Source organism: Callorhinchus milii, unplaced genomic scaffold (assembly GCF_018977255.1).
Source record: "Callorhinchus milii isolate IMCB2004 unplaced genomic scaffold, IMCB_Cmil_1.0 Scaffold1, whole genome shotgun sequence".
NCBI classification, from domain to species: Eukaryota; Metazoa; Chordata; class Chondrichthyes; order Chimaeriformes; family Callorhinchidae; genus Callorhinchus; species Callorhinchus milii.
This window is the reverse complement of record NW_024704742.1, coordinates 97,442,084-97,465,691: the sequence shown is the minus strand read 5'-3', so window position 1 is coordinate 97,465,691 and position 23,608 is coordinate 97,442,084. Positions and strand designations below refer to the sequence as shown.

Genomic DNA, 23,608 nt, shown 5'->3' with positions numbered 1-23,608 from the left:
GAGTTGGTTGTGACTAGCTTCGAAGAAGATCCTTTCTCAAAGAAGAGAAACAAAAGACTGTTCATAAACAACAAACTGTTTTGATTCCTTATCAGTCATTTTCTCATGGACAAATGGTCTGCAGCTGGAGAAACAGCTATATTGCATTTGTTTTTACAAAGATGTTTTTACATCTTGCAAAAGACAATAGGTGAAAGGTCACCTAATCAATGGTATAAACAGAGATCAATTCGATAGAGAAGAGAGAAGGAAGAAATTCGAATGAGTCGCAAACCATATTCCAGTTTCTAAAGAAAGAAAATCAAGACTACGATTTAAACACTAACCGTACAAAAATACCTGGATACCTGGATTCGATGATGTCGAAGTGGGAATCATACAACAATACTTGGATGTCTTTTGATGGACATCTAATTGGATTAAAATGGACATTACATTGGACATTGCTTCTCTATCTCTCCTGCAGTATTGGGTTTGATCAAATTAAATCGTTGTGGACTACAGTATAGGTAGATACGTAAGCATAATTGGATGTATTCTTTTAATTACTTATAACCATTATTAATCTGAATTAATAAACCTTGATTAATTGCACAACATTTGTGTCAGTTCTTACTTCACAGCAAGGTCACAGCATTAAATTAAGCCTTACACAGTGGCAAAAACACTAGTAACATAAGCATTGATTTCTTCTGGAAATTCTGTGTAAGGCACCTAGAGTCACAACACTTCAGCTCAGGCTCGTGATCTCATCAGAGCCAAAATCTTGCAACTCTACCTTCATGTATAGGAAATTCCCTGGAGAAATGTTGGGCGATGCTGTAAGAGCACTTTTTAAATTTCAGTGCATGGTCTAGAAATACATCATTGGTGTGCACAGATTTAAATATAGGGTAAGCCATCATTTGTCAAATCAGGGTTGTTAGAACATATGTCAGGCTATGGGAATTCTGTGAGACGTCTATGAATACCACTATATAATTCCTGCAAGACTTTCAGCAACCACCATGTCAAAATCACCAGAGATTTGCTTTTATTGCACTCGCCTCCAGCAGCACATTATATTTCCATTGTGCATTCAGTGGTATCAAGTACATTTTGGTCAGGTAACACGAAATGTGATTTATTTGTATCCTTTGCAAAATGTCGTTCAGACATCTCAAAGCGCCCACAAAATACAGTCAATTCACTTTACAGAATATTCTGTGAAGCGCTGTGAGACGTGTCGAAGAGGTGATAAGGTGCTATATCAAATGCAAGGATTATTATTATTATTAAACATAGTGGGAAATGTTAATTTGAGCCGTCGTCAGCCAGAGAGATGGGATTTGCTAGTGGTAACAAAAGGTTTCAAGGGATTGCATTATTGCTTTGCATACACTAGCAACTTTCAAAGAATACCCTCCCTAACTGAACTTTTGGTCCAACTGAGATGGCTCGAAATAGCAGTTTCCATCCTGTTTGTAAATATTACCAAATTATTTTGCAATGTAACCCTTTTGCTACACAGCCTTAAAGCAGTGCTGACTTAGCTTGTCTAAAATCAACAATCCCTATAAACCAGTTGAATATTTGCTTTTTATACCGTTCAAGGCTCTTTCAGCGAAATTGCCAAATTGTAATCCAACATTAAAATTGGGCAATTGTGCTTGAGGTTGTAGGCAACAGTTCATTTAAAACAGTTTGGTTCTCATTTCTGATCAGATCTGCAACTATTATTAGATTTTTCACTGTCCATCACCTTCTCTGTGCACCCCCTCAAGCTCCCTCTATCCTCACATCAAACACCAAGTGCAAAGAGGTCCAAGACTTCTTAGCCTCAAAGATTGAAAACATCTGCTTGGCTGCATCGTCCATTCCCCCCATGTCGCCTTCCACCTCACCCAGATGATCCACACCGCCTTCTCTCTCCACCATGGCTCCTGCCACTCCCTACTCCTTTGCCCCCCATTTCTCCCTCCTCCCTCTCAACCACAAGCACACGTATGAAGTTCACCACCTGCTGCCTCGACCCCCTCCCCACCCAGATGCTGGTCACGCAACTTCCCCTTCTCTCGCAATTTTAGAACAGATACAAGGAAGTTTTTTGTCTAGTGGGAGGGTAATTAATGACTGGGACTGGTTGCTAGAAAAGGTGGTTGAGGTCAGGACACTGAACTCATTTAAAAAGGAGCTTGATGCTGTGATGGGAGTATGGGAGGGTGAGTGTTCTAAAGGATGAGATCTGATGGACTGAAGGGTCTTCTTCAACTGAACCATTCTTGTGATTAAGTCACCACCAATGTCACTTCCAAATTACTGTGTATGCAACAAAGCAGGAAGTGATGTCAGCAGTGATCTAGAACCTGTTTACACACTTATTATTATAAAATTGAAGGAATGTTTTGATATTATGTTTTGGATTTGCTGCTGTGATCCATTTCCAGTTATCTCTATTAACCTCCCCTAATCTCTGTTTTCATTTCTTTTGTGTAGTTTATCATTCAACCCATTGGTCACTCTTCCTTTCCAGCTTTGTAAAATTTGTGCAATTGATTGCAAGCCAGTTGGTATAAGACGGCAGTGTAACAGTCTACTGGCGGACTAACAACTACTAAGTAAACAGGTATGTGGAGTAAGGAAACGTGCCTTTGTTTCGCTCTGATGAGGAATTGAATCTGGGTCTTTTCTCGCTTGCTTTTTTGTATGAAACCCCTTTATTTATTTAGTATAAATGGGGAACAAGATGATGCCGAATAATATTTGTGTCAGGTTCTGCTGACCCTGAACCAACATATGTGCCCTTGAGAAGTTCATCTTACAATAATAATAATCATTGCATTTGATATAGTGCCCTTCACATCAGGAGGATGCCCCAAAACGCTTTGCAGGATTTACTGTAACGTGTAGTGACTGTGTATTATGTAAGTGAACACAGCAGCTAATTTTCAGCAGCCCCATAAACAATCTTAACACTACCAAAACTGATGAAAGGTTATAGACCTGGAACGTTAACAAATTTTTCTCTCCCCATGGATCCTGCTTGAGTTGCTGCGTGTTCCCAGCAAATTCTGTGTTTATACCAGATTTCCAGCATCTACAGTACTTTGGCTTTTTTTTCTTAACACTACCAAGTTGGCTCCAAGAGAATCCTGACCAGGGACCAAATTAATTCTGCAGTTACAACAATGGGCCTTGACAACTGCTTTAGATCAAGTCGGAATGCTCGGAAGAGTAAGTACTCAGCTGTTGTGCTGTTGTATCTGCAGAGAATACAGAAATGCATTCATTTATACCTAAAAAAAAGCTTGCTAATTCAATGTTATTCACTTTGAAACCAAAGTTACGCAAAGACTTGCTAAACTGCACCTTCGGAGTTACGGGTTTGATTGAAGACACAATTTTTGTGCTTGGAAATTTCATTTAGTTGCTACCCTTTTTGGAAATGTTATGCTTTATATGCTCCATTGAAATATTAACATTTCCACTGAAACCTAACGCTTTTGGGGTAGTAGCAACTTGGGGATGAAAATCTGCTCTCTTGATTCTGTATGTTTCTTTCTGCGCAATATCATACAGGCTCCAAGCTACAGGTCATGTGGTGTCTGTATGTGCAAAATCGCACCTACGGACACCACATGACCTATAGCTTGGAATCCCTCAAGAAAAAAAACCAATAATAAATTGGTCACTTCAATCCCTGACTGTTTGTGGGACACTGCTGTGCGCAATTGGCTGCCGCATTTCGCCCACAAATATACAATCAATTCACTTTACAGTATATTCTGTGAAGCACTTTGAGACGTCTAGAAGACGTGAAAAACGCTATATCAAATTATTATAGGATTATTATTATTATAATCAACAACTGACATTTTGATGAAGCCAATAGTACACAACAGTGTAAATGCTGCATGACTCATGAAGAACTGAATTTTCAAACGTCAAATTCCAGAGATGCTGCGCCTTATCTCTTGGAAAAAGGACTATGTTTTGATCTAAAAAGTCTGTAGATGTATGTAATTTGCTACACAACTATAATTATAAATGAAAGTTTTGACGGTCTTTTTTTAAAGTGTGAAATAGAGGATGAAAAATGTTTGTTGGAAGTAGATATTGTGCATACAATTCCTCTTTAGCAGCACTATGAACTGAAAGTAAAACCAAGCTTTATATTCCTATTTATGATGCCTTGAGATTTTATTACCTCTAGCCAACAGCTTAAAGAACAAAACATAGAAATAAAATGACTGACACATTGCTTAGGTGCAGAGGCATTTTCTGTTGCATTTGTGCAGTAACACGACAATTCAACTTAAGTTAACTTGGTCTTACATTAACCCATTAAATAACCTGACATATTAATAATAAAATAATAATCCTTGCATTTGATAACCATCTTATCATGTCTTTGAAATGTCTCAAAGTGCTTCACAGAATATACTGTAAAGTGTAGTAACTGTATATTTTGTGGGCAAAATGCAGCAGTCAATAGCACACAGCAATGTCCCACAAACAGTCATGGATTGAGTGACCACATTTTGTTTAAGGAATTATTACCCCCGGAAAAGCATCTGCTAATTGGCTAATAACCAGGTTCCTACTTACTGCTAGGTAAACAGAGGTGTGTGGAGTAAGGAAACTTGCTGGGAATGCCTGGAAATCGAACCCAGGTCCTGTCGCTTGCAAGACTAACCACTAAGCTCTAACCTTGTATATTCTTCAATTCGCAAGCCTTTTATTTCTTTATAGACGGTGTGAAGCGAATCTTGCGTGGTTGGTGTGGATCCCAGAGGAGCCTGCTCCTGAACATTCAAAAAATTTAACATTCCTGAACTGCCAACACAAGAACAAACAAAAATAATAATTAAAAACCTGACCTTTTTGGCAGGGTATTTCTATGAAAATTGAACCTAGTGTATCAGACCTGGGAATGTACCTGTGTACTAGATGCTTCTCTGCCCCTCCCCCCCACCTTGCCCTCCCTTAGAGCAATAATGGTCCATGTCATTATTCCTCAGCTGGATATAAGCCATGAGAAATACATACTTTTGATATCTTTCTTGTGGCTATGAGAGCAGTCAGTCTAGGACATTATGCAGTCATACCCAAACAAAAGTCGAGAACTCAGGAGAAGAGCAGGATATGGTTTCACGATGACATGCATACTGTAAATGTATAGTTTATTTCCTGTACTTCTTGTTTCCTTTCTTTTCTCTATACTTGAGTGTGTGGTTTATAACATAACATAACATAACATAACATAACATAACATAACATAACATAACATAACATGTAGGAGCAGGAATAGGCCATTCGGCGCTTCAAGCCTGCCCCGCCTTTCAATCATGGCTGATCTTCTAATCTAACTCCAGCTAATAACCTAACCTGCCTTATCCCCATATCCCTTAATCTCTTTTGCAATAAGAAATCTATCTATCTATTTATTATTTAATATCAACAAAATTTCACTTTGGTCTGGAATTACTGTCGCATTTATTAAAACTTCTTAAAACAACTTATAGATTTGGGTGATTAGTCAGCTTTTACTTTTACTTTCACTCAAGACCACTCCTCAATATTCTCGGGCCAATTAGCAAACTAAGCATGTCTACATATAGCCTGTTCAAGATACTAGTGACAGACTACATTTGCTTCAGAAACCTAGAGAAAGTCTCTCAAGAACACCAGTCACACAATAGGAAGGAACTATCCTATAAAATTGCATCGTTTACCGACTCTACAGTTAGTATTGTAACTTCTGTTTTGTAACTTCTTTCTGCCTGTACTCATGAAATCTAAAACACCATAGCATAATGTGCTTCCCATATCAGTTTTTATATTCAAACACAAACTAAGTAGGTTAAAGTATAAAACCTTAGTACAAAGCCTTTCATGAAATTACTGCTGCTTACTGCCATACAGCATGAACTGCAGCCTTTTAAACTTGTACATCTGCTTAAAATTTGGCCGACTTTTGAAATAAATTGTGTTTGCTTTTCAATTCTTCAATACCACCTTTCTGCAAGCAGTTCTCTTCCACACTGCAAATCCACATTTACTCCAAACCACCCTCTTATTACTCATTGTCCTCAAATCTCATGCTTCTGGTCTCTCATCACTGTCATCCTCTCTCAGTCAGGTTCACAGCTATAGAAAACATTGGAGGAACAAATATCCTGCTAACTTTGGTGAACAGAATAGATTGCATACTCTGCTGCTGAGGAAACAAGGATAGCCCAATTCCAACCACACAGTACTCTACATTCGTTTTGAGTTGCTCATTCCATCTTTGGTTTCTTTACACCTGTTGATGAGCAGACATTTTCCATTCGTACACTAAGGTAAGGAATGTTCCCTCGGATTCTAATTGATCCCTCATTTTGCCCAGCAAAACTGATCTGAATAACATTTTAGTCAGATGTGTAAGCATGAAAAACAATTACTATCCAGAGTGAAACATATTCAGATATAAATATAAGTTTCTATTCTGGGAGAAACTGTTGAATTTGAATGGAGTATGAATATCTTACCGTACATCTTCAGTTGAAAGTCTTAGTTCAGTTGAGTTAATTTCTTGTAGTTCCGTTGAAGTACAAGTATCTGTCAGACCTGGTAGCGAAAGGTTAAGAATCTTTTCACCTTCTACAGTGTTAGATAAAAGGTGGACCTCCCTCACTGGCAACTCCGGCATAATCCTCTCAGATCCATCTATAGATACCATCTCATTTGACCACACCATGCTTTCCATTTCTAAAGATACATCATGTATCATATTTTGGACATCCTTAGTTTCTTCAGTTTCATTTGCAGCAGCATTTCCATCAGCAAGTGAACTTATTGCTTCCAGTTCTTTGACTGAATGCTCTGATTCAGATCCACTTGTTTCTGTTATACTACTTTCGGACAAGATGTCAACTGGCTCATTTGCATTTAGCACTGTCCAGCTTTGGGTGTCTCCTTCCTCAATACTAGCTCTCTCAACTAGTTCATCCTTAGAATTAAACTTTCTATCTGATCTGTCTTCACTGTGAGCCTTCTCATTAAAATTGTCCTTGAAACTGTCTTTCTTATCAATTTCCTCATTGAATTCATTCTTCATACTGGTTTCTTCCTGGATATTGTCTTGTTCGTTGAATTGGTCTTCTATACTGGCTTTGTCATCAATTTCGTCCTGAATATTGATTTCGTCACTGAATTCATCCTCGATGCTGGCTATCTCATAGATTTCCTCCTGAATATTACCTTCCTCATTAAACTCATCCTCGACACTGGTTTCCTCATCAATTTCCTCCTGAATATTAATTTGCTCATTGAATTCTTCCTGGATGTTGGCTTTCTCATCAATTTCTTCCCGGATATTAACTTGCCCATTGAATTTGTCATCAATGCTGGCTTTCTCATTGATATTCTCCTGAATATTGCCATGCTCATTGAATTCATACTTGATACTCGCTTCCATATGAATTTTGTCCTGGATATTGATTTCCTCATTGAATTCATTCTCTATGTTGGCTTTCTCATCGATTTCCTCCTGAAACTTGCCCTGCTTGTTGAATTCATCTTCTATAATGGCATTCTCATCATTATTTTCCTGGATATTGCCTTGCTCATTGAATTCATCCTCAATACTGGCTTTCTCATCAATTTCTTCTTGAATCTTGCCTTGTTCATTAAATTCATCTTCTATACTGGCATTTTCATCAATTGTGTCCTCGATATTGATTTCCTCATTGAATTCATCCTCAATGCTGGCTTCCTCATTGATTTCTTCCTGAGTCTTGCCTTGCTTGTTGAATTCATGCTTGATACTGGTTCTCTCTTCAATTTCCTCCTGATTATTGATTTCTTCTCTGAATTCATCCTTGATACTGGCTTTCTCATTCATTTCCTCCTGAATATTGCCTTGCTTGTCAAATTCTTCCTCGATGCTGGCTTTCTCATTGATTTCATCCTGGATATCGATTCCCTCAATGATTTCATCCTCTAGGTAGGTTTTCTCATAGATGTCGTCCGGAATATTAACTTGATCATTGGATTTGTCCTCGATACTGGCTACCTTACCAATTTTATCCTGAATATTAACTTGCTCTTTGAAATCATCCCCAATACTGGCTTTCTCATTGATTTCCTCCTGAATCTTGCCTTGATCATTGAATTTGTCTTCAATAGTTAATGTCTCATTAATTGTGTCCTTGATATTGAATTCCTCATTGAATTCATCCTCAATGTTGGCTTTCTCATCAATTTCCTCCTGAATATTGATTTCCTCATTGAATTCATTCTCTAAGTTGGCTTTTTCATTGATTTTCTCCTGAATATTACCTTGCTCGTTGAATTCATCCTCAATACTTGCTTTGTCATCAATTTCCTCCTGAATATTGATTTCCTCATTGAATTCATTCTCTAAGTTGGCTTTTTCATTGATTTTCTCCTGAATATTACCTTGCTCGTTGAATTCATCCTCAATACTTGCTTTGTCATCAATTTCCTCCTGAATATTGATTTCCTCCCTGAATTCATCCTCGATGCTGGCTATCTCATAGATTTCCTCCTGAATATTACCATCCTCATTAAACTCATCCTCGACACTGGTTTTCTCATCAATTTCCTCCTGAGTATTAATTTGCTCATTGAATTCTTCCCCAATCCTGGTTTTCTCACTGATTTTGTCTTGGATATTAACTTGATCATTGAATTTGTCCTCTAGATTGTTTTTTTCATCAATATCCAACTGAACCTTGCCTTGCTTGTTGAATTCATCTTCGATATTGGTTTCTACATCAATGTTGCCTTGGATATTGATTTCCTCATCAAATTCATCCTCGATACTGTTTTTCTCATCAATTTCTTCCTCAATCTTGTCTTGTTCATTAAATTCATCTACTATACTGGCATTCTCATCAATTGTATCCTCAATATTGATTCCCTCATTGAATTTGTCCTCTATGTTTGCTTTCTCATTGATTTCCTCCTGAATTTTGCTTTGCTTGTTGAATTCATTGTCAATACTGGATTTGTCATCGATTTTCGCTTGAAAATTGCCTCGCTTGTTGAATTCATCCTCAACGCTGGCTTTCTCATCGATTTTCTCCTGAATATTGGCTTGTTCATTAAATTCGTCTTCTATACTAACATTCTCATCAATTGTGTCCTTGATATTGAATTCATCTTCAATGTTGGCTTTTTCATCAAATTCCGCCTGAATCTTGCCTTGTTCACTGAATTCATCCTTGATACTGGCTTCCACATCAATCTTGTCCTCTATATTGATTTCCTCATTGAATTCATCCTTGATATCAGCTTTCTCATCGATTTTCTCCTGAATATTGGCTTGTTCATTAAATTCATCTTCTATACTAACATTCTCATCAATTGTGTCCTTGATATTGAATTCATCTTCAATGTTGGCTTTTTCATCAAATTCTTCCTGAATCTTGCCTTGCTCATTGAATTCATCCGTGATACTGGCTTCCACATCAATCTTGTCCTCTATATTGATTTCCTCATTGAATTCATCCTTGATATCAACTTTCTCATTGATTTTCTCCTGAATATTGGCTTGTTCATTAAATTCATCTTCTATACTAACATTCTCATCAATTGTGTCCTTGATATTGAATTCATCTTTAATGTTGGCTTTTTCATCAAATTCCTCCTGAATCTTGCTTTGCTCATTGAATTCATCCTTGATACTGGCTTTCACATCAATCTTGTCCTCTATATTGATTTCCTCATTGAATTCATCCTTGATATCAGCTTTCTCATCGATTTTCTCCTGAATATTGGCTTGTTCATTAACTTCGTCTTCTATACTAACATTCTCATCAATTGGGTCCTTGATATTGAATTCATCTTCAATGTTGGCTTTTTCATCAAATTCTTCCTGAATCTTGCCTTGCTCCTTGAATTCATCCTTGATATTGGCTTCCACATCAATCTTGTCCTCTATATTGATTTCCTCATTGAATTCATCCTTGATATCAGCTTTCTCATCGATTTTCTCCTGAATATTGTCCTGCTTGTTGAATTTATCCTCGATGCCAGCTTTCTCATTGATTTCATCCTGGATATTGATTTCCTCATTGAATTCATCCCCAGTACTGGCTTCCTCATCAATTTCCTCCTCAATATTGACTTGATCATTGAATTCATCCTCAATGCTGGCTTTCTCATCAATTTCCTCCTCAATATTGACTTGATAATTGAATTCATCCTCAATACTGGCATTCTCATCTAAATTTATTTTCCCTTCATCCTGGCAATTAGTTCTCATAAAAGGGTCATCTAAGATTTTGTTTGCAGGAAGATATTCAGTGGAAGAACTCTCCAAGGCACTGCTTTCATTGTCACTGAGCTCTGGTTGAACAGTGATTGAAGGAGAGGTTGACAAAGTTTGTCCTTGATAGTCAATGTTCAAAATTCTTGCATTTATATCTTCCATGACCATATTTTCTTTGTCCTGTCCATTTGTGTCTGCTCCAGACATCCTTTCTCTTCCAGCTACAACTATATAATCCATTTCTCCCATCCTCTCATCCTCATCTGAAATCAATTTATTGTCCTCATTGCTTCCGTGTTCAAAGATCTTTGAGGCTAGGTTGCTGTCACTTTTATCCACATATTCAACTTCTAGTGAGCTGCTATCAATCTCTGTGGAGGAAATTAGAGAAGTAAGTGACGAAATATCTGTTAGCAAGAAGCTGGACTGTTTATCAAACCTTTTCGCCAAATTGGTATCACTTTGTGTGCTATGGAGATTTGTATTTGCCGTGCTTAGTACATTTTCTCCATCTTCGTCCTGCCCATCTGTTTTAGTTATGCATTCTGAGTCAGGGCTGAAGTTTTCTATGGCCTTGTAATGAGAATGATCCACATCATGAGTTAAATTACACTTCTGAGCACTGAAAGCCTCCCAAAAGTCTGATTTCTGGGCACAGGTGGGCGGGCTGGAGGACATCATATTGATACTAATGTTGCTGTCTAAATTTCCAAATGAAACCCACGAATTTTCGCTAGGCTTATTTTCCACATGTTCTGTTTCTATGCTTCTTTGGTTTGATTCATTAGAGTTATGAAGTGCTGCAGCATCATCTGCTGGCAGAAATAGGTTATTGTGTTCAATCGCCTTTGGCCAAGCTTTCAGTCCATCTATCTCATAAAAATAATCAGAAGCAGCATTTACTGGTTCTACATTTTCATAGGATAATTCTGCCTTACCAGGCATTATGTGAGTAGGGAAACACTTATGTGTGGTAGTTTCTGCAAATGAAATAGTACCGCACAAGGGCTCATCCTCTGTTTGCACTGGTGAAAATTCTTTTAGTGGTTCGATTGGCAAAAGATTTTTATCTGATACAGAGAAGTACTCCATCACGTTTGAGCCCTGAGAACCAGTTGATTGGCTAGCTAAGATTCTGTCGGGTGCAGTAGATGTAAAATATTCATCGGGAGATGAAAACTTTGAAAAAGGGATTTCGTTTTTGGTTACTCCTACATTTGGGCTGTACATGTTTGTCGTTTGCTTGTTTGATGAAATTGAGTCTGTATACTCCAAATTTGTTGCCTCCACCTCATCTGTTCTGATAATGTTTGACATATTATCAAAACCTGAACATTGGATCTGTTTTTTATCCATCAATGCAATGTCTTCTACATGAGATGACTTGCTCTCCACAGAAATAGATTCAGCAGTAACCCCTTCCACTGGGTTCCAGGGATCAAGATATTCTAAAGCTGACTGATTAACCTCATGTGCTCTATGGACCCTAAATTCACCTAAGTCAGAATGAGTGAATCCCTTTTCATAGTTACTGTGTGAAATTGGACTTTTCCCAAAGAGGTCAGTAACTCCTTGCTGCAAATGTATGCAAGGGACAGGAATTCCAAAGGTTTGCCAGGTTTGCATGGATTCAAACTTAACAGAACCGGATAGCTCGGATAAATCTTCATCTTTATGAAATGTTTCATCTGGTGTTAAAGCAAAATCTTGTCCTGGGTGAGTCGAAACTCTCTGTACATGTACATGCCCTGGATCAGCATCGACTATGGGCGAGTGGGCTATCTGCCGCATGGAATCATTATATGCACCAAGGCTTTCTGCATCTGGGTAAAGAAATGTATGTTCAGATTCTGTCCATGCATTAGCACCAGCTGAGAAAGACAGGTGAAACTTTGGCTCAGATACAATCATTAGATCAGGTTGATTAGTCATAGTTTCCTTATTGTTTTCTTTTACATCAGTCCACCTATCTGCACTTTTAGAACCTTGTCTCTCTGCCTCATTCCATATACCTGGACTATTTGAAGCAGAGTAGCTATCATTCAAAAGAGATGTGTTTTCAGCAATTGAAGCAATAAATGTTTGATTGGATTTATTCCATAAATCAGGAATTGCAGAGAAAGTCTGGTGGGTGTATTGGTGATAGTCAGTTATTACATCAGGAACATCTGGTTCAATTAACTCCCGTTTAGATTCCTTACAATCATCACTGGTAGTAGAAAGCAAATGGGGAACTTCCTGCCAAGACTCAGTCCAAACAGAGTAATTTTCAGTAAAAGACTGGTTAGACTCACCTGTTGTCTGTCCGTCAGGATTTGGCACATTTGACTGACTTAACTTATGTTCGAATTTATTGGAAATAAGAACATCACCAGGTGAATGGATAAACTCATATTCAGAATCACTCCACAGATCAGGATGCTTCAAAACTTTTTCTAAAGGTTCATCTGGATGTTCAATAGGTCTCACATGATATTCTGATTCATGATGCCTGTAGTCATGTTGGCTTGACAAATGACTGTGCTCTTCAGCTTCACAGTGTGTATCATAAAGGTCTAATGTTGTTTCCTTATTATTCTGTGTGAGATCTTTTTCTTTCTCCTGACTTTTATCATTTCCAAATTGTTTTCCAATGTCAGATGCATGGTACATCTCAAGATGATCTGTATCTGCCTGACTGATCTCTTGCATCTGATTGTACCAGGCTTGGCTTTCAAATGTTGACTGGCCACTATCCTGCTCAAAAATATTCCATGGATTTTGCTTCCCTTCTTGAAGCTGATGATTCTCTTGTTCCTTATTCCACACATACACATTTTGAGTTGCTGAATATCTAGCTTCTTGGTCAGAATTATTCAGTTTAACTGGTAACTCTACACTTTGCTGACTGAACGTTTTGACAGGAGCACCCCAAGCATCTAAACTTTCAGAAGATGAATATCTATTTTTTTCAAATTCATTCCACACATCAGACAAATGTGGAGATGGTGGCTTGTGTTCCTGTGCATCTGCTGAATCCACAGCTTCAAATATGGTCCGACTGTGATCATGTTCTTGTTGTACTTCCAGGGTTTGCATTTTAAATGCTGGCTGGGTAATATCCCATACAGAATCATTCCTTGCTTCCGTAACCAAGTCTGCATGTGTATTCTGCTTTTCCACATGGTCAGATGGTGAATATTTAATATCATGTTGACAAGTATTGCACGTTTCAAGACCTTGTGCAGTAAGTTGACTATCTGCCTGTGTGGATTCATTCCAAACATTTACATTTTCAAAGCCTTTGTTCTTCTCCTGTCTTGAACCACATACATTATAGGTGCACACAGTTTTTTGGGTGGCTTTTTCAGATAATGGATCATCACTGTCTGATGCAGAACTGTTAGCTTCCTGGTCAAATGTAGCCCAATCATCTGCATTTTCTGCAACTGGTTGGCCATCATCATTTTTAGGTTCACTCAATATATCTGAATTCAAAGTCACTTCCTGTTTAGGGTCACTCAAATTATAAGAAGGATGTAAATACGTCTCTAAAATCGGTTTCGTCCATACTGGATTTTCATGGTCTGAACTTTGGATTCTCTGTTCAGCATTGTCTGACACCTCTGGGAGGATTTTAATAGGCTGGATAGCTCCTTTTACAGCTTCATCCCTCAAACGTGGTTGATCTGAATATTCCTTTGACACAGGAAGTTTCCCTACATTAAAAGTAGTTTCATATTGCTGTTCATTCCCTTCCTCTTGTTTATCGGCTACATCTGAACTCTCAGACACTGATGGAATTTCGTTTTGAAACTTGTAATATTCATCAAATTTATGGAACCCTGACAGAACAGTTTCTTTCCCAGAGATGTTCCACAAATCATGAGAGACTGATGGGGTTTTGTCTAATTCGTCTGACGTGGCTGGTTCATCACCAAAGGCCTGGGTAGAGATTTGCTCAATTGAATTCCATATATCACTAGCACTTATTTCTGTTGATACATTTGGCTGTAGATCAAATTCACTCCACCTGTCATAGTCTTTGAAATTTAGTTGACTGGATCCCTGGTCAAACTTCATCCATAAATCAGAATCTTGAGTAACCGTGTTACTCAGTTCATTCTGATGTGATGTCCAGCCATCGCTTTCCTCTGACATGGTCTTGGTAGATTCATATTCGTTCTTTTGCCTGAGATACATACAATCTGCTTGGTGTGAGCCAACATTGCCAATTTCATTCATTTTCTCTATAACATCTTCTGCAAAAATGTTAGGAGGTCCCTCATCTAGAGGTGACCCTTCTACAAGACTGTTCATGGGTGTTGGAGGAACCTTCTTATCCACAATGACCATTCCAATTCCATCAGTTGTGTAGGAAATTTGGGATCTCACTTGCTCTTTTACTGGTTCATCTCCAATACGATCTTGATTGTAAATCTTATCATCCTCTGCCTTCACCAGCTCGGTTGACATTGTGGTTTCCTTCATTAAATCCATGGAAACATGATCACTTAATGGAACTGCTTCCACATCATTATCTTTCTGAGGGGCTAATTCTGCCTTTGGTATTCCATCATTCACCAAAAAATCTTGATTATCTTCCAAAGAATCGGTCTTAATGTTATTGCTATGCACTAGATCTAGACCAAACAAATCAAACCTATTTGCATTATCAATTGGAGCAACTCCATCTTCCACTGTCTCATCTTCAGGCAAAGAACTAAACATATCGTAGCCCTGCAAGAGGCTGGATGATGGTCCAATTGCCTCTCGAATGGGACTATCATCACTTAGGAAAACTGAGCTCTCTTTGGAGGAACGGTTGCTTCGGATAGTGGCTAGTCCACTGTCTGGGCTCATAAGATCAACGTTAACATCACCATGAGCCTGTAAGGAAGCATTTAAAACTTGTGAGTTATCCAGTAAATTTTCACCCATATACTCAGTGTTCTGTGAATCCACATCAGGACCAGATAAATCCAGAACACCAGATGATCCTTCCGAAACCGGAGCACTACCATTGACAGCTTCTGTGGACGAAGTTCTCCTGTTCATCGACAATCCTTGCTGTCGCCTGTGAATACAGTCTTTTATCAGTGGAACAATCTGTTTCTGAGAGACTGAGGAGCTCCCTTGCTGATATGCTCGGATCTCTTGAAATCCATGCTCTATTGGCTCCAGTTGGAGACATGGATTTTGGCACTCTTCTAATGTACAACATACCTGTTCAAAGAACAATAATATCAGTAGTTTTTTTTTCACTGCATCTAGAACTGCACAGTTGATATCACATATCAAGCAAAGAAAAAGCAGGACATGTTTGTACCAATGGAGTACCGTGGAGTCCTGTAGCTCAGTGGTTAGAGCACTCGCTTTGCAAGTGAGAGACCTGAGTTCAATTCCAGGCAGGGCGAAACCTTGGGCAAGTTTCCTTACTCCACACGCCTAATAATAATCCCTCCAAAAAAAAACAATAATTAAATTGGTCATTTTCAATCTACGACTGTTTGTGGGACATTGCTGTGCGCAATTGGCTGCCGCGTTCGCCCACAAATATACAGTCAATTCACTTTACAGCGTGTTCTGTGAAGCGCTTTGGGACGTCCTCCCGACGTGAAAAGCGCTATATCAAATGCAAGGATTATTATTAATCTGTACCATTCTGATTGGCTCGTACCAGCGCCTCCGCACTCAGGCACTGGCAACATCAGCATCCACAGATGCACACTCCACCTCACCAAGCCAGTCAGGAACCTGAGCATCTTGTTCGACCCTCAACTGTCCTTTCTCCCCGACATCCGTGCTATGACCTGCTCTGCCTTCCCCCATCTCTGCAACATTGCTCAACTCCGTCACTGCCTAACCCCTCAGGCCGCCAGAACCCTCACACATGCCTTCATTACATCCAGGCTCAACTACGCCAACGCCATGCTTGTCGGCCTTCCCAACTCTTCCCTCCGACAAGCTGCAGATCATCCAGAATTCTGCAGCTCGTATCCTCTCCTGCCCCAGGCTCCGTGACCCTATCACACTCTCCCTCGCCCGGTTCCACTGGCTCCCCATCCTTCAGAGGATTGAGTTCAAAATTCTTGTCCTCATCTTCAAGGTCCTCCATGGCCTTGCTGCCTCCTACCTCTCTGATCTGCTAATCCCCTATTAATCTGTCCGCTCCCTCCACTCAGCAGGCTCCGGCCAGCTCCATGTCCCCCGCCCGGCCTGCCACACCATCAGATGTCAGGCCTTCAGCCTCTCCGCCCCCACCCTCTGGAACTCCATCCCACATTCCCTTTGCCTTGTTCCCTCTTTTGCTTCCTTCAAGGCACGCCTCAAAACTCTTCGACCATGCCTTCAACCACCCTCCTACCCTCTCTGCCCTCCACGCTCCCTGATCCTACCCCATCCAACCCACCCCGACCGGGTCCTAATCCCTGACTGGGACGTCCTCCCGACGTGAAAGGCGCTGTACAAATGTAATTTTGTATTTTTGTTGTTGTACCAATCACTATTACCATAAGTAGAATTTTTACAATGGCATTTTGGTTGGTGAAACGTAAGATGGCAATTTTGTTGTTCTCAGTTCAGTTGATACAGTATCTCACTGGATAACAAGTTTAAAAAGGATCTGGTATAAAACACCAACAGGTGTATTGATACGCCATTGTCATTTTTGTGGTCGAGTCTAGAAGTCTGAACAATGTCTTTAGAATGGGTGAAAAGGAAAACACAGAAGTTTGAACCCTGAAATATACACAAACTGATTTGGCAAGAGCAGCTATAACTGTAAATTTATATTGGATTAACATTGCAGATTACTCAAATCAGTTGATTACCCATCTTGGAACAAAACGTTCTGGGCCTACTTAGTTATTAGCTCTTCACATCTGAGATACAATAAACCAAAAAATATCTTGGGGGAGGGGGGGAAGGGAAGCAGGGTGTCTGTTAGGCTGAAAAACTATTGGTTGGTATCTTGCAATATAATGGATATTATTCTACATTTGACGATGCTATGACAGACCATTCCAGACAGTATTCCATTCTCCTTATAAGCTCTCCTTATAAGCACACATTTACTATCACCTGCAAAGAAAAATGGTATACAGTGGGGTCCATTATAACAATGCCAAAGAGTGCTATAAAAGGGCACGATTGCTAGTCATGCTTCAGCATTCACTGATCAATTACCCAGAAAGGCGCCAGGCTCTATCAGCGCTTAAAAATACTGTCTGAATTGATTTTGGGATAAGTTGATTTTGAGTCTACACCCAAATTGCTTACACAATGATTATGACGAGGTTCTATTGTAAATAGCTTCTTTCTAATCATTGGTATTAATAAATATAAATTTTATTAACTTAACCAGTCAAATTAAAATGGCAAGTTTAAATGACTTACTCTGTTGGACAGATCATCGTTGTCAGTATAGATGGCAACCTGCCTACTCGGTTCACCCCCTTCATTTAGTGAGATGGTCATCAGAACATGAATATCATAGCAGTACCTTCCGGCAAACATTTTCAGATCATTAATGAAGTTCGGACGGAACAGAAAGTTCTGTGACACAGATAAACAGAAATGTCAGACAATTCAAAAAGAATTATCAAAACAAAATACAATTTACCAGAAACCAAATATTGACGAGGTCAGGTGACAAAAATGAAGACACGAGTATATCATTCCACCTAGGTCTAGATTTACTCTATTTAATGTACCATTTCAGAACTTAGCAAATTCAAATACAGCCGTAATTTTCAAGCCCGTTTTCTTTCAGTTCTTTAAAGGACTACAGAAACCAAAGTTAAGATTGAATTCAACAATTTACCAAATTCTAGATGTTCTAAAATGCTACATTAATAGAATAAACCTAGACCCCAGAAGATGGCTATTTCTATTTTAAATAATTGTATAAACAAACGGTCATTCATTTCGCATTTATACCATACCATTGGCAAGACACTGATTTCCCTGACATGCTGGCGCCAAGTCTACAGATTCTACACTTTGACCAAAGTGGCAAATCTTCACATGTGTCTCTGCACACTGAGTATTATTCAGCTATTTCACTAAACTGCATCCAGATCCTCTCCTTGCTCAAAATTCAAACTTCCAGTGTGGGTCACATCATCAATCATCAGCAGGAAGTCAGGCTGATTGTTTCCCCCTCTATATACCAGAGGCCCCTAGTGAATTGTAATGTACCACCATCTTTCCCACAAATTTCAGCTAACCAGGATAGAACTTGTGTGCTTTGTGGCCTGTGTACTTCAGTACAATACTAGGCAGTTCAATTATTCGCTGAATCTTGGGGGAAAATGTATTAATTGTTCTCTGTTGACATACACATTTTTATCAGCTAATGCTTTTATGAGTTATACACCTTTCAAAATATTAGCGGAATTAAGATGGCAACTTATATGATTAAGATCCGTGGAACAGAGAACCAAATGACAACTTCATTACAGAATGAGTTAGACGTAAAATGTTAAGGAACAAATATCACGTATAAAATGAACAAAAGAATAAAAAACTAAAAATTATTAGACATATTTGACATATCCATCAGTAAAAATATAGGTCAAATCTTAATGTACTCCTGAAGATCAACTAAGCTATTACATTCCTTTATAACTGGTATTTATCCATTATTTTTTTAAACTTACTGTATGCTGGTATTCACTTTCAGAATCATAACTGTGAATCCACAGGTCAAATTTTTAAATACATTTTTAAAAACTTTGAAACTATTTCAAGAAACTGTGGCTTGCAATGAACTCTTATGAGCCGATTTCCAATAGAGGCAACTTGCTCCTACTAAAATGAAAGCAAAAATAAAAGTCCTTGCAGGGTAGTATTCTCATTATGTGGTTCGGATGACTATGAAATGTGTGAGAGAAAAGCGCAAGGTTTCCATAATAATTATCTGAACCCTGGCCTGAGATTACTGCCGAAAGAGCCAGAAATTGAATGACCAATCCGGAAGATCATTAGCCAAGAAACTCCCTTGTCTTTTTGAATAGTTCCATGGGATCTTAAGCATCCATCTAAACAGGAGACTGGGACCTTGATTTAACATCTCTTCTGAAGAATGGCACCTCTCTGCCAATGCAGCTCTTCCCTAGCACAGCACTGAAGTGTCATTTTACGCTAGGAGCTCAATACGTCAGCCTTCTGACTCCAAGGCCGGATGTTACCAACTGAGCTGGGCTGTCACCTTGTGCATATAATGCCATCTTTTCTTTTAACAGTTTTGGAAAGCTGTGCCTGAAAGCCTGATCCAATAAATACTAGTGAATGTCTAATTATCTGAATCAAACGAAATCAAAATTATTGCCAATAGTGGATTTTCTAGGAGCGAGTGAGGTGTGAGCTAATTCTTTGTTCTTACCATTTTAAATTGCATTCAACAATATCTGTTTAAGGTTTGACAAACACTACAATGCCACCCAAGTGATGTTACAGTTAAGTGGTAGTTCCTGATGTGTCACTTACAACAATTAGGCATACTAAAAACAAACCATTAAAATGAACAGTTAAATCTTAGCATCTTTTTAGCAATTATGAGGGTAAAATGGTTGTGAACCAATATTGTGCATCAATCTATCCTGCTATCACATCACACACTCCACAAGAAGATAAATTAGTGGAAAATTCACTTCCTTTGCATTACATATTCAGTGCAGAGGCTGTCAACTAGATTTCCTGCTTTGTCTACATTCAGCTGATTTTTTTAAACAAGTAATTTATGAATTCTCCTACATAGAATGACCCACTGGATAATAGGATGTGGTATTTTAATTACGGTATGTAAATCAGCCATGCAAAAACATAACCAGCCACTCTTCTAAGGAAGAAAGACAAGTAAATTACAGCAGTCCTTCAGAGTGAGCAAGGTATGTTTGTATTGAAATTTGGCACAAAGCATATTAAGAGGGAACACCACCTCATTTAAGAAGATATAAAGAATTCAAACCAAGAGAGCGACAATTAGGAAACCCAATTTCATTTTTTGAATTGAAAAAACCTGTACTGTATTAAAGGTTGGCAGGTAGTCTATTTCATCCACAATTTATTGTATAATTATCCATCATTTCTCCCTGTGTGTTTCTCAGTGATGTTCATGTCTGACAATAATCAGCTTTGGCCACAACGAAGGATAAAACTCAAATGTGCAATTTCAAAGGGACATAAACATTCATCGCAGCTCTTCCATGGCAATATAAAACAAATTACACTTGAACAGTTACCACTATTATTTAATTGCATAATAGTGTTGCATTTTCCACCAACGAAGTTTCATCCTGTTTCGTGAAAATATGCCTGATTGAATTTTCTGATTTACTTGGGAATTTACTGCTATTTTTCTTCTTGTTGACACAGAAAGTCATCATGTTAACGGTTCTACTTCTTGAATTATCCATTGACACAAAAAATGGTGAAGCAAAGCCCATGGTAGGGCTTCTTCCTTATCAGGAAATACAATATAATAACGGTTTTGAATTTGCTAACAGTTGTTGAAAACTCTCATCTCTATGAGTCAACAGACCTTAAAAAGTGAACAATTCCATTTAAAACTAGAATTAGATTTTTTTAAGGGGGAAAATAGAGACTTTATAAATGCTGTTTTTAAAAGTAATGATATTTGTATAGCATGCGCTATACAAAGTGTCTGCCTGGCTCATTTGGCAACACTCTCACCTCTGAGTTGAAGGTTCTGCGTTCAATTCCCAAGTTGCAACTTTGAACTCATAAAGTCTGGGATGACCCTCCAATGCAATACTGGGGACGTGCTGGAGGTTTCCTCATTTGGATGAGACTTTAAACTGAGGTCCCAAATGCTTGCGCAGCAGGTTGTTAAAGATCCCATGACATAATAATAATAATAATAATAATCCTTGCAATTGATATGGCGCCTTATCGCATCTTCGAGACATCTCAAAGTGCTTCACAGAATATACTGTAAAGTGAATTGACTGTATATTTTGTGGGCGAAACAACAACAACAAAATTACATTTATATAGCACCTTTCACGTCGGGAAAGAAGCACATTATAATAAGGAAATCATACTACGAAGTTATCAAACCAACACAAACACTGCAATTTTATGAACCCCATATCTATTTAATAAAGTATTTCAATACCACTTTGAGCAGACTGTACCAGTCTGGACTTTTCATCAGCCACAATATAACTGCCTACAAATGCACTGCAACAGCAAAAAAAATTTTTAGGGCAGTTCACACAGGGTTGCCTGTGAATCGCTTTAAGATGATTTGATGTTTTTACTTATATATTTGAAATTAATGTTTCAAAGTTTTGAACTGTATAAAATACAAAGATCAATATTATAACTGCACCCAGTTAAACTTCAACAAGGTCTGAATGCACCCCTAATTAATCTCTGTAAAATGTTTTGAGGCATTTGTTTTATGGAAAAGTTCCTATATAAGTGTAAGTTGTTGTTACTTGCAAAAACACATGATTTTATAAAAATCTGGCAATCTTCCTGCATAGTTGGGCAGATGAGATCTGAAATGATTTGAAACTAGATTTGTTCCATTAATTGCAACCTCTGATTTGTGACGGCCAGTTTATAAATATCAGATTGGAAAACACACAGCTGGCAAATGGTAAATCCCAAAACAACAAAGTTAGAGAAAGACAGCAACGAGCCACTGGGAAATGGCTGGTGTTTTGCTCGCGAATCTTTCTTTCAACTTTGTCTATTTGGCATTTGCATTTCCTCAGTGCAAATTTTGCAATCCATTATTTGCAAACCACAAGTTGTAATTAACTTAAAAATTCCAATTTGCGATTATTGCGTTTTAAATCCCAACAGGGAACTTTCTTAATGATTTATATACAAACAAAAGCTGTTCTGATGACTCAGCCTATTTATTCAGCGAGCAGCTGAGCAATACTGTCCAGGAAGATCCCAGGTTCAATCAATAATCTGTGATCAGTTGGATGATCTCAATCAGGTTGCAGCAAGAGAACTACAACTCACATCACCACCTCCAGTCAGAGAGGAAAAAAAGAGCAAGGTTTCCTGCTGAACCTAAACCACCTTTGCTGAATTGTAGATACTGTATTTGACATAGGATTGGGTTTGGCTTTCAACTCCCCCCCGCCCCCCCCCCCCCCACCCCATGATCAAAGAGTCTCCCTACACTAATTGTCAAAGCTCATATGTGATATATATGTGAATAATGACCACTTGGGCGAGATATTGAAGAATACCCAACGCTTCCAAAACCATATCCCAATAGAAGGAAAAATTAGTTAGCTGCCTTCAGAAGAGACGGATGAGGGGGAGAATTTGTTATCAAGGAGACAAAACAGGTGTTAATTCACAGTGACATTTATCAGGTTTACCTAAAGCAGCATTAAATATAATAAGCCAATATGACATATTTTATTTATTGAGCAAATATAACTTGGTATCTTTTAAACGTTCAGCTAGACATGCTCAGTTTTAAGTGCTCTTCTCCACAAAATGCAAACTTTGCAAAAAGGGCACTAAACAGCCCCTTAGGACGGACCATGATAAATTTGTAACACACAAAATGTTGAGCACGAATTTCCCTTTGGGGAAAAAACGGACACCAAATTAATTACATTAACTCACAAATTAAAGAAGAACCATCTCATTGCCTTTTAATTTACTCAGCAAGCGTGTAACCTTAACATTTTTCAACATAATGAACATACTGTAATGCCCTAGGTACTACTGCAGGATCACGCCGAAAAGGTACAGCAATCTGATCCTCTGAAAAGTCAGACACCTCATTTTTCCCAAGGTGTGATAATTACTTGTTTCTATTACCGATTACCATATATTAAATAATTAACCTTTACATCTATGGACAATTTTTCAGACATTTAAGCAGTCTAGCAGATTTAATGTAACGTCTCTTTTCAAATGTAAAGGGGTTCAGCAATTGCCAAACACTTTGCTCCCTCCAAAATCCAGCTTCTATTGCAGAAAATTAAGACACTTACTAAGATGCAAAGAAATAAAACAAAGATATTATTACGACAGTTCAATTCTGTATGTTTTGTTGGGACATAGTCAACAAGGGGGAAGGGAAATGATTTGAAGAAAATTATTTTCTTCAATGTTTGATACAAATATTGCTTCCCTTACTTAGTTTCATTGGTGTCACAAATCATTTTCTGACAGAAAAGACATAAATGTGGACAGCTTCTCAGCCACTGCTGGTGCTACTGTTCCGCTTAAGTGTTGAGCAAGAGCAAAGCATGTTGAGTCTCTCCCCCAAAATGTTCCCTCCTTTTGGTTGCGTGCCACTGTGAGCTCTTACTGTTCCACATCTTCCACCAAGAATCATGGTATGGTCACACCTAC

At 38.4% G+C, this 23,608-nt stretch overlaps 1 protein-coding gene across 7 annotated transcripts in view; it reads right to left on the bottom strand.

Moving 5' to 3' along the window:
- The window catches only part of LOC103186096 (prune homolog 2 with BCH domain), a 192,958-nt gene that overhangs the window by 75,528 nt on the left and 93,822 nt on the right, over positions 1 to 23,608 (bottom strand). For 5 of the 7 annotated variants that reach the window (XM_042333668.1, XM_042333664.1, XM_042333673.1 and 2 more), the window contains exons 8-10: positions 17,639 to 17,797; positions 12,556 to 15,466; positions 6,513 to 10,632 (exon numbers count right to left, since the gene is read on the bottom strand). In XM_042333668.1, the coding sequence (XP_042189602.1) occupies positions 6,513 to 10,632; positions 12,556 to 15,466; positions 17,639 to 17,797 (7,190 nt within the window). Of the gene's footprint in view, positions 1 to 4,689; positions 4,824 to 6,512; positions 10,633 to 12,555; positions 15,467 to 17,638; positions 17,798 to 23,608 lie in introns of those variants that run through there. The other 2 variants (XM_042333678.1, XM_042333682.1) reach the window with 2 other exon arrangements.